Raw genomic sequence first — 12,628 nt, forward strand, 5'->3', positions numbered from 1 at the left:
TGGCCTTTTCTCTTCCAGTGTGTTAAATGACTCATGTCAGAGCTATGGTCATCTGATGTAAGCGTTTCCATCACCACTATCCAAGACTTAGCAGCGTCTTGGGACAAACGTCTAGTTCTTACTCAATGCTGTCAGCTGGCCCGCCAATAAGATGACCTGCCTGGGAATACAGTTTACAGAGCACCAAGCATGATGGCTGACTGTGTGGGGGTGATTTTCCATAACAGCGTGGAACCTTCTTTAATTCCAATTGTGTCACACTGACATTGAAAATGGAGACAGATTTCATTCAGTATGGCGCAATGTGTACATTCCCCCAATCTCCTAATTGCTGTGCCCACTTTAGTCAAAGTTTGCCATTTAGTTCCATATAGTTGTTCTCTGGAGCCAACTCTCTGAACGTGTTTCAGTATGATTGAAGTAATGTGCAGCTGTAGATGGAGTGGTGGAGCATGTAAACTGATGGTTGACTGCACTAGGCTGCATATGACTACAGCATTTGGGAGAACACCAGAGAAAAGCCAAACAGTGAGAGTACTGCACTTTTGTCTCCTCACAGCAGTTCTCATCTTGCTTGTGTAACAAGGCTCAACCTTTTCCCTCTCAGAGCACCCGTCTTTAGTAAATCCTTCCTATCTGCTGGTGTTTAAGCACAAAAGATCTGAGGATTCCATCTGGAGAGAGGTGGGGAGTAACTGTCTCCTTCTCCTACCCAGTAACACAAGACACTCCACATACCATTACATCAATGACCTTCCTTCATCCAGATGTTTCTCGCTAAGGTAAGGGATATCTAAAGGACTAGTTGTCACGTGTGCCATGATGTTTGAGAGCTGGTTTCCTCAAGCTCCCTGTAGTGGGCTCTGTGGTTCCTCAAATCATCTAAGCAAACACATTTAGGCTCTTTTGGGGATGTCAACCATAAGAATATTTTTTAAATGTATCATATCTACAGTGCCAGTGAGGCTTATGTTTGTTTTTTTATCAAACAAAAACTTCGGACTAAAAGTTCAATTTTTGGTATTTTTGAAAGGTAGCAGTTTTACAGTTCATGTCTCCCTGGGCCACTGACAGAAGTCCTTTTCTCTGATGATAGAAGTAATTGTTCTCTTGTTGCATTGACATTGCTTACATAGCATGGAATGACATTTTTTCATGAGGGCCTTTTCTTCCATTCTCCAATTACTGGCCCTCAATGAGCAATTTCAGACAGTTAGTGGAGATTTCCTTTTGAGCACAAGCCAGTTAAGGTCCAATTAAACTCTTGCTCTGATGATGTCCAAAGTCCTTTGTCCTGGCTACCATAGAATGACAAGCATTGGACAGCCATGATGCAAATCTGTATAAAGGGGTCATTTAGACATAAAATGTTGGACTACTGTGCTCTCTAAAGAACTTCTAAAACCCACTAAATGCACATCTATTTCCAAGAGAAGGTTCAGTAGAGGTTATAAATTATAGAAAGATAATAATCAGTAAAATAAAAGTCATGGCAACAGCCCATAAATGTGGCATGTGAAGACGGATACCTTACAGAGGCTTATACTTTCAAAGTGTTGGCTGGTATTATCTGACACCTCTTTGAAAACGCCCTTCCCCATTATTACAAAACACAGTAGGCGCGCATGCATGGGTAGGATAATTATATCCAGAAGTTCCGGATTGGGACTGAATTTAATGTTGGAGATTGTTGTTGGAGTCCAGTAAAGGTGGTGGACTTGGAGATGCGAGTCAAGTTGGCCTTGAAACTCGAGGGTTGAAATGATTGTAAAATATACATTATTATACCTACTAATTACGTAATCAATTCACTTATTTAAAGAGCACAACACGCTAATTGACAATCAGACGTATTCTGAACAAATCAACTAGCCAATCTGTCCATGTCAAATTGTATTGTACAATAGATTGAAGTCATTCAGGGTTACGAGGGGAATACATGAGGTGCAAGAGTGTTTGATAGTCAGTGCTTATCATCGGGTGATAATGTAATGGCTATGTATACTGTCATTAAACATTTCTGTGCTGTACAGGCCTACCGCTACATTTGACCACTTCGTGCGAATGTAACAACGTTAGATACGGTGAGGTTCGCAAAAACAATATCAAATGACCGACCAGATATGCTACATTGTCGATTACATTGTCAAAACATCAACAAAAAAATGTCAACGAAACTAACGTCTAATTGGTGGACTAGCCTACTCTACATCACACCTAGTGTGCATGTACTGATATCTTGAGTAGTCACATCTCTTGAATGACTTGAGACACAAGCCTGCAACAGTAGCATTTAACCAAAATGCAGCGAGGCATCTAGAAACGTGATGCAAAAGAAACACTTCTTCCTAAAGTACTCTTACATATGTTTATCATACATGAAAATTGTTATCTTTGAATGTGATTGCATCTTACCGTCAATGGCTCGAGCTGGAACGATTACCTCCGAACTATGCAAAAATCCAACGAAAAGCAGCCCTATTGCCAACATGTTGACTGTGGCGCGCAACATTGTATCTTGTAAGATAAAAAAACAAGACTAAATAATAATCATCAATCGTTTTAAGATCCTGTCAAGCGGGGAAGCTGCGATGTTGCCGTGCCCCGGCGATGCTCCTCTGTATGCGCTTTCTGCTATGCGCAATCAAGCTGCAAGAGATTGTGCACACTACGAGAATAAAAAAACGATGTATTCTCTCAAAGCAAAAACCAAGGCTTGGCCAGCCTTGGGTTTGCTACGAGTTCTTTTGATACATGGATAACAGGCTAGCAAACGGAATTGATCATCTGTTAGCTAGCCTTGCTTCACATGCAGAGATGAAGAAACGGGGAGTCTGTGTGCCCAAAACCATGCGGGTGGCCGTTTCTTTGTCCGCCCTCACAGTCGTCGATACAGTTCGAAGTCAAAGAAGAAAACAAAAAAGTATGGGGGGAAAATGGTCTCTTCGCCCCACCACCTCTGTTGCTGGTGGTCATTCAGATTGAGTCGAAGACGAGCATCAACCCTCAACTCCGTGGACTGATGTTCGTGACGTCATCATCACCAATGGCTGGCCTGGGCTTTGTCCATCGAGCTCTCAGCGCAGCTCGCAACCATTGGCCAATTTCTTTCAGCGTTCCACTTTGCCAAATCAACCTCTATTTCGCTGTATTCATGGACAATTTCTTTCTTCATTTCAGGGTAGACACATTTGGACGAATGTAGCTTTGTTTTTTATTATGATTAATTTCGAGCCTTATTCACAATCATGACATTTTTCCCCCCTTTATGTTAAATAGGTTATTATTATTGTCGGCGATTTTCATTGAAACAATTTGGCGGAATCGACTCTGTCATAGGGATTTTAATTCTAATTACTTTTTTTGTTGATATTTATATATAAATCAATACAATACAACAATATATCAGGAATTGTAATACTTAAAAAAAAATGTATGTAGTTACGCTGGCTAATTATGAACAGCTATTAACACCAGTCTGAGTCATGAAGGCTTTTCATTTTGAAGGGCAGAAGCCTCTTGAACAGCCGACGTATGTTTAAAATTCCCAGTCCCATTTTTGGAGAAAACCTTTCCTTCCTGGTCCCCTGCCCATCTCCAAGCAGGGGCTCAGTAATCCAGCCGAGGGCCAGCATAAATCACCGTAGAGCAACAAGAGAGTCCAGCTGTGTTTCACTTTCTAATGTCTGCAGGGCTGAGACTGCCTAGGGCAACATGGAGAGCTAGGCCCTTCTGGACTGCATCAAAACACTAGTTCGGGGAAGAACACTAAAACATCAAAATAGTTACTTGGTTACGTCTTAGTACTATTTTAATATGTATAGCCTACTTAAATAGTTTTGATAAGAATTTGTACCAGTCAGCTACTTCAGGTTGATCTGTTTAGTTCTTGAATACCAACTGACATGTGGACGGGCTGCTTTACAGTAAGGCAGTTTGGTTTGAATGGTGTTATTTTACTTTTTATATTAAGACATGGTGAAACATTTTAAATATTGATACCAGCACCAAATAATCACCCACAGGAAGTTGAAATGGTGTGCCCAACTAAATTGGTTGTTTTCTAGCCACTATTTGGGTATCGATTTGAAATCCTTGTAACAGACTGTACTTTCTTATCCTAGCTCTTAGGACCTACCTCAAATTGGTTGTATAAGAAGATGTGAGAGCCAAAGCCAAGTCATTGGGAAACACTTTACATCAATAATTCATGAGTTTGCCCAGAACATTTGCCTGGGGAAACTGTTTCTCAAACACAGATTAAACATAATCCTGACTACCTAGAATCTAGGTCTTGGATTTGTTCTTTGCCAAAAACCCTCCTGCCCCTACTTCTGATTAGCTGTCCAACCAACACCTCATTGGACACCTCCAATCCTAACTGCATTTTCACAACCCTCTCAGCTATTCTAGAAACATCTGGTAGAAAACTTTGGCACAATGGTAACAGGGAGGGACTTTGTCAAGGCAGTTTATTTTTCATATGAAATTAATTTTTTCTCTCAATCTCTATCTCTTTCTATCTCTTATTTCCTTTCTCTCTTTGTGTCTCTTTGACTCTATCTCTCTTACACACACACACACACACACTATTGATTGCCAAAATAAACAGTTGCCAGGGATATCCTGACCACTCTAGTTATTTGACCATTTCTGACTTACTGACTGACTGACTCAGTTAACATCATTTCTATGTTCAAATGCTCTCCAAAGCCTCATCAGATGGTGTTATTGAAGGAATAAAGGATACCCCATGGTGTTGCTGATCTGTGAAGATTAAACCATCATTATACTTTAGCCGAGGGAGGATTGTATAATATGGGGTTGAATCATCCCACACTCCTAAAAAGTTGGAGGTACTGTGTCAGATGAAACTTTGTTATCACTCATGAAATGCAATACAATGCTGACTCCTAGTGGCCTGGGTAATTGTAGCATTGTCATGTATATAACAATGAACCTGAATGAACCTTTTGTTAAAAAGAAAATATATCTCTCTCACCTCTTACAAGGAATCTGTCAGAATGCTTGATACTTTTGTTCTGATTTTTAGAAATGATTTGCTCAAATGTCAACAGGCCAGTGCAAGCAAGCTCCTATCAAGTCATGGAAAAACTGCAATCACTCATTTTTGGAAAGAGAATATTCTTGTCATCAGTGGCAGCTGCAGATGTCTTCCAGAAGGCCATGAGGAGAACAGAAGTTCAGTGTCAATATATGAACTGTCCCTGTGAATTCCATTCCTTCTCTTCACCATTCTAGATCAAACTCACATTTTCCTGGCTGTTGAAGGCTTTTGATTTAAACAGACCCATGAATTACATCTGGAGTGAATTTAACCATGTCCTGGCAATACAAACCAAACTGAATTGACAGAGCTAACCCTGTGCTACATCGCTAACATGCGTGTCTGTGTTGGGACTCTGTCTCCTATCTACTGTGCTTCATTGCTTGCCCTACCTTATCTAGACCTGCTCAGCTTAACATCAGAGGTTATATACTTTGATGATGTTGAACTTCTCAGTAATCAGGAGTTTCTTGTCTATCTGAGTGGTCACACAGAGCCACTTCAAACCCGTTTTGTTTAGTATGGTGTCCAGGAAAGGTACGTCAGCCCCTCTCTCTGCTTGTCTTGGAAAGACAGAGTGTTTTGTACTGCTGTGTTTTGGTTGATTTGGCAGCAGTTTCGAGGCCTAATCTGTTATTACTCTGTTCCCAAAAGCTGAGTCCCTGATAGTTTACATAGCAACAGCAACCCACCACATGGAATTTCTAATCTATCAAATGTTGCAGTTGAGTCCAAGTAGCGTCCTCAGGGTTTTGAAACAATTCCAAACAAACCAAAACACACACATACATACACACACACACTCAGACTTCTCAGTCTTTTGCATCTTTCTCTCTCCCATGTTCATCCATAATTAACCTCAAGATGGCGCCATCCTCCTGATCTTAAGTTATCTGCCAAGAAAAGTGATCTGTTTGAATCAAACACGCAGACAAACACTGCAAACACTGGAAAAACATATTTTATAACAAATGCCTCCTGTTGTACCTTCTTGACTACTCCTTGGCCATTAAACAAGGACAGTCTATGAGTTTTCCTTCAACCCCCCCCCCCTTCCCCGTCTACAGTTCTCCAAAACTGAACTCAGCCAGAAGCACATTCCATTCCCTGATTCTCATAGGCTCTGGGAGCTCCAAAAGGCACTGAGCCTAAAATGCAGCCCTAGTGTAGAAGACACTTTGCACAATTACTGCAACAGACACACAAACATCATGTAAACAATCAGGGATATACTGAGTGTCTGTGGAGACTGAAGCCTTGGATTATGTCACAGTACTGAAGATAAATCTGGTCACTTGCTCTTTCCCCTCACAATCCTCCTTTATTCTCAGGAGAGAATATTAGATTCCATTCCGAGGTCCACTTCTAAAGAAGACACAGGTGGTTTTGTTGGCATAGCAGACATCTCTTATACTTCAGTATACTTCACAAGTAGATACAATTCTATGTGATTCTATTACAGGTTGCTGAATGGCATACCAACTTATTATTAACATCAAACAGAAATCAAGTTACAATCCCCAGACAGACCGGAAGTGTCTATCCCTCAACGGAACTCCTGGTGTTAATGTCAGGGAGATGGAATGCTCTGGAGGCCTTGTTTATTCAGTACTGTATAACTCTATCAGACCATAACTTTAGTTTCCAGTCAATCCCACCATTTCTCGCCCCACCATCCACTTGAGGAGCAAAACCTTGCGACTTGCTGCAATCAGTCTTGAATGTATTTTACACTTCTTATTCTCTGCATGGGCTCTGTGTAACTGTAAAGGATGTTAGCCCTGCGGGAGATTAGGCTGCTCTCTGGCTGACATACAGTATGGATGCTGGTGCTATGCTGTGTTGTTTGTTGACACTGTCTCCATGGGGATGGGGCTCAGCTGGAATCATGGTGTGCGTCAGTGAAAGTGGTAGAGGTGCAATTCTAGTACGCAGCCCTGGTGGGTGGAGCTGGAAGTGGGACAGACCAGCTCTCTCTCTCTCTCTCTTTTCTCTCTGTTTCTCTCTAACACATACACGCTCCACCATATCCTAGTTTATTGTTTTGTGTGTGTAGAAGTGCCGGCTAAGCATCCATTATATTGAGTTATCCAATATGGAGGACATCATTAAAATGCCATGATTATATTCCTTGTAGGTTATATACTTTATACTGTGGAATAAGATGATTAATCATTTTGATTTTAAAATCAAGCATCGTTCATGAGTGAGTCCCACTTGGACAGCCACCACTTCCAGTGGTGGGTGCAGTTGTACTGTGAGCTGGGATTCAAACTCTCTGTCTGTCTCTCTTTTTCTGTCTCTTTTCCTCTTCCTCTCTCTTCCTCTTCCTTCATCTATCTCTTCCTCTTTTTCTTATACCTGCATACTGACATGTGGCAAGTGAACATGACAAGACATGGTTAAAACAAACAAATAAATGAGCTTTTGGCCCCTTTCACTTTTCTTTAATATTTGCTTAACAAAATCAATCAAACCACCATCTTAATCACACTATTATTATCAATGGTAAAAATATGCTTAATCTATTTGAGGTCAGAGTTGTGTTTGTTTCACGTGTTGACCTTTTCTGCATGCTTGACGCCAGCAAAGAGTATCCACCCAATCGCAGCCCATTTCAGGCATGTTCACCAGTGTGGAATTCAGACCAGAGACTGAGATGGGGAAACAGAAACACCTACTCAGAATGTATATAGTTTACCATGAAATAACTAAATCATATCTAGATAATGTAACTCTCTCTCTCTCTTTCTCTCTCTCTCTTTCTCTCTCTCTCTCTCTCTCTCTCTCTCTCTCTCTCTCTCTCTCTCTCTCTCTCTCTCACTCTTTTTCTCTTTCTCTCTCTCTTTCTCTCTGCTGTAATGGATCACTATGAGTTCAAATGCCTCTTAACTGTCTGCCAAACATGTCACAGTGTGTTTCTCAGCAGCACTGTTTAAGAGGTTTTCGTGCCTGGGTAAGATTAGCTATTTCCTGTTGGAGTCCTTCAGAAAGAGTAGATAAATAGAATGGGGTGGTGAGGTAATTGAGAGTTTGGTCAAACAAAATGGCTGCAGTCAAGACTTCAGTCAGTTTCCTCGCTGTATTGGTGGGGTTCAGACAGTGGAGGGAGCTCTGGGAGGCTTGATTGATGAAATCTTCTGGCCAGGATTGGGCAAGGAAGCAACAAAAAGTGAAATAATGGAGGCTGGTTATGGTCCTAGATAAGTGGTGCGACCCAAAAAGTAAAAGAGAGAGAGAGGAAGGGATAGAGACAGAGATGTAGACATAGATATAAAGATAGATAGATAGATAGATAGAAGACCAATGACCAAGAAACATGAATGCTGAATTATCAGTGCAGTGTGGTTCGTGTAGAGAAGAACATTGCATTCCAGTCACTCCCAACTTCAGACAGTACTAAACAGAGGCAGGGGAGGAGCCTTGTCAAACAACCATCTCCATGTCTACGTCTGACATACCATCCACACTGATCAGATGGTGGCTTGATCTTGGCTATTTTATCAACAACAATAGAAATTGACAGAGAGTTGACAAGGAAAACCATTTGTACAGAACTCCTGAATGTGACAGGCTAGTAAATAAAACGTTCACAGCAAGACTTTGATCGATTCACTGAGAGAAGATGCAATATTAGAAAGAAAGTGCTTCCCTTCATACGCAATGTTATTAATTATTTAGAGACTATTAGATATGGTGATCCCTTTTGACCTTCACAGGCTAATAGTTCCTAGAGTTATGATCACAATAAATAAGACCACCGTATTGGAACACTTTTATGTGATTGGTTGACCTTGAACTCTCAAGGTCAAGGCTTCCATGTCAACGATTGGCAGGGATGTGGACAGCGCAATCAACCTATGTTACCAAGGGAACAGTGTTTACAAGGCACCCTTTCGATACTGTCACTGTGATGGATTAATTGTTAAAGGCAAATAGAGTCTCCTGGGAAATGTAGGTTTCAGTGAGACCACAAGGACTCATGACATTGTCCAATCTGAGGTTGAGGTTGTCTGACTTAATCACCTTGAGTGAAAGTAATAGTTACAGGATATTTATTCGCAGAAAAGAATGACTGGTTGGTTTCACAATTTTCATTTGTTTGTGTTTTAAAATCAGTTATATAGGTCATGTTCTCAAAAGTTCTCCTCTTCAGAACAGTTTCCAAATGTGTCAATATAAACATTGTGTCTGGATTATCTTTTTCAGTTTTACAAATACACTCCACCAGCAAGTCAAGTTAGTATAAGAATTAGCCTGAAACTACAGATCCTGTGTGTTCTCCTCCTTTCTGAAAGTACAATTACAGAGCTGGCTGCCGATAACACCTAAGGAATGCCAGGCATGCACCAACAGCCCTTCCCCCATCCGCTCTCGCTACCCCCCTTTCTTCTTCTCCTTCTCCCCATGCCCCCTGTCTTTCTTTCTTTTTTTCTTTCCTTTTTTCTTTTTTTCTTTCTTTCTTTCTTTCTTTCTTTCTTTCTTTCTTTCTTTCTTTCTTTCTTTCTTTCTTTCTCTCTCTCTCTCTCTCTCTCTCTCTCTCTCTCTCTCTGTCTCTCTCTCTCTCTCTCTCTCCCTGTTTCTCTCCCATTCCATCTTCCAGTGTCCCTCTTTGGTCTCAAATTTGTTACTCAAACAGATTTTGAGTAACAGACTTGCAGCTGGAAAGTAGAGTAAATAGTCTGCTCAAGTGATTCTGGAATCTAGTAAAGAAAACATAACGAAAGAAAAGTGTTCAGTGCTGTAAAACAATGAGAACACTGCATACAGTGGAGCATTCAAAAAGCTGAACGTCTCCTACCAGAGACTTTTGGAACACCCTTTGGTCTGTCTGGGAAGTTAAACAGAGGCGAGGCAATCTGTTGTAGATATGACCCTAGGCTCACATTTATTTGACCTCTCTTCTACTAGCAAAAACACACAGCAGTGGTCTAACACATTGTTACATCCCATGGAGTGTTGTGTAGCAGTAGTGGTAGTGTTGCACACAGTACTGTCACCAACAACACCACTATTGTGGTCAATGGAGGGGTGTTGCTTCACAACTTCAGTCAATGAACAGATGCCCCCCGACTGTCCCCTCCAAATAGAGGGTGTTTATTTAATTTACTTGTGGAATGGGGGTATCCAGACACATATTGGAGTCATTGCAATGTGTTTCTTTGTTTACGTCTGAATTAAGAAATAAAACCGTGACATGTGCACACGTATCTGTGCATAGTACTGTACCGTGTACTGCGTAGTTACTAGCCAACACAAACACCCACACAACACACACGTATTTTATACTTTTGTCACAACTAAAGTGCCCATGTGCACCAACTGTGTGCCTCCATTTAACTCCCAAACAGGCCCTTCCCTTTCACACAATCTGACAAACACATTCCAGCCGCAAGCAACTCAAGTGACTGATGGTGCCTGTGTGTGGTCTGTTCTACTGAGGTTCACTTTGATCACGTCTGTCTGTCAGTCTGTCTATCTGGTTTGATATGTGCCCGTTCATTTTGGTTCAATGAATTGTGTTTTTTTTCTCTGTCACCTCAAATGTTTCTCTCCAAGTATTTTTTTTTTTTTCATTTCACTTCTCTGCTTTTTTGTATAAGCCTAATGTCTCTCCTTGTATCAGTTCAGACTGCAGCTCCATGCACATTTTGACCTTGAACCCCAAACCCACAGTCTCAATGACTCGTCTACCCCTTCCCCCTCTCTCTCTCCCTCTCTCCCTCACACACACACACACACACACACATACACACACACACACACACACACATACACACATGAACCCCAAGAACCTTTCTCAGCCATTCATATGAACAACACACTCCAAACAACACACCCCTTTGATGTGGTTGAGTCTTATTCTCTTGTTTTGAACTGGTGTGTGACTGTGTATAGGGATCATAGATTCGCATGCATTGTGTGCAAAGGTGTTGGGTGCTGCTGTTTGAGAAGAGTGTACGTTTTTAGTTTGAACAAAGGGGAATGCTATTGAGTTCTGGTGCCAAGGGTTTCTTTCAGGGTTTACCATTACACTGAATATTACATTTAGGAGCAAGTGTAAAATATTATTTTGTAGAGGAATTCCTTTAATACAAAACGCCTTTCACCTCATTCCCCTCATTGGGGAGTTTCAGGGTTCACTGCACAAGCCTGGATGAACAATCTTTAGGTAAGTTACAAAACAGGCAACTGCTTCTCTTATACATACATACCTGCCCGTACCTGCCTGCATCCACACCGAGAGAGACGGAGACGAAGACAGAGAGGAATACAAAGACTAGGAGAGGGAGAGAGAAGGAAAGAGAGATAGTGAAAAATAGAAAGAGAGAGAGAGACCTGGGCACCCTAAAGGTAATCAGTGTGGATTTTCGAGTCACAACACTTGGCTAGGTTACTAAGCGACAAACATGTTGATGTCCAAACAATGTTACCGGCGTCAAAGTGTCTCCATGTGCCTGATCAGGATTCTGTTGAGAGCAACAATGTCACTTGTGTCCCCCCCTAAGAACAGGCAGTGGAGAAACAGCTGCCAGGCAGACGTGAATCACATTTCTGTGACACACATTCATAAAGATGTAGGCTACCCCCTTTGTTTCCCATAGGAGGTTGACAAGCAGAATTTTACTTTCATTCATACCTTAGAGTAGCTAGGCTTTTTTCTTGCATGGTTTCCTTAGTGGGCCTTCTGTGCACAGGAAGACTGTTCTCCAGTAGAGGGGGACAAGGATGCAGCTTGCTGCACAGGATCGATGTGTAAAATGCATGGTAAGCAAATACATGAGCGTAGTGTTGAAGTAAAACTACATATTTTAGTTTTGAAGCAACGTCATTTTCCTTCATAACCTTGTTTTGAACACTGACATGGGTCAGGTGGGACAGTAAACACAGTCATAGAATTGCTTGGACAAAAGTGGATGGATGGATGTCAAATTAATACATGATGGTTTACAGTAAAGTATGGGTAACAAAGTTCATAATGCTTAAAGGTCATATGGCAGGTTGACCACCACTGTCGATTAATGAGTACATAAAGCATTCAAGATATGTATATTATTATACTTGCCCTAAAAATCCACTTGTCCCGGACAATCATGTTGTTGTAGTTTAGATAAGTAGACTAGTACTACCGGTAAACGTAGCTCTATCTAGATCTAGAACACATCATGCTAGCTATGGGCTAGCTATGGGCTAACTTGCCAGTCCTACCTGTAAAATCCACCCGAGATCATCCCAAATTAAATATTTTCCCCGACGTTGTAAACACCTTTCCAATTAGATGTCCCACGTTTTGAAGGTACAAGCAGAGCCTATATTACACATTCTCTGGTACTAGCCTAGTGTTTTTTCTAATCGATTTCAATGGTCTCAAAGCAGACTTTGGTATGTCATCTCCCCAACGTGACGTCATGCAATGCATTGTGGGGGTAAGAAAAATCATTGTTAAAAGTAGCTAGTTTTTCGTATTATATTGCGTTTTGAGACACCCAACAACATCAAATACAATGGATAACAGTTTAAATGTTTATTACGAACAAGCAAATAGCGCAAATTCGTTGG

General features: G+C 41.2%; 1 protein-coding gene across 1 annotated transcript in view; it reads right to left on the bottom strand.

Moving 5' to 3' along the window:
* The window catches only part of LOC124470750 (low-density lipoprotein receptor-related protein 1-like), a 76,638-nt gene extending 73,624 nt beyond the window's left edge, over nucleotides 1-3,014 (bottom strand). Inside the window, 1 exon segment of the mRNA XM_047024796.1 lies at nucleotides 2,416-3,014. Coding sequence (XP_046880752.1) covers nucleotides 2,416-2,512 — 97 coding nt within the window. The 5' untranslated portion in view covers nucleotides 2,513-3,014.
* Between the last annotated feature and the right edge of the window lie 9,614 nt (nucleotides 3,015-12,628).

The sequence above is a fragment of the Hypomesus transpacificus genome, chromosome 9, assembly GCF_021917145.1.
Source record: "Hypomesus transpacificus isolate Combined female chromosome 9, fHypTra1, whole genome shotgun sequence".
NCBI classification, from domain to species: domain Eukaryota; kingdom Metazoa; phylum Chordata; class Actinopteri; order Osmeriformes; family Osmeridae; genus Hypomesus; species Hypomesus transpacificus.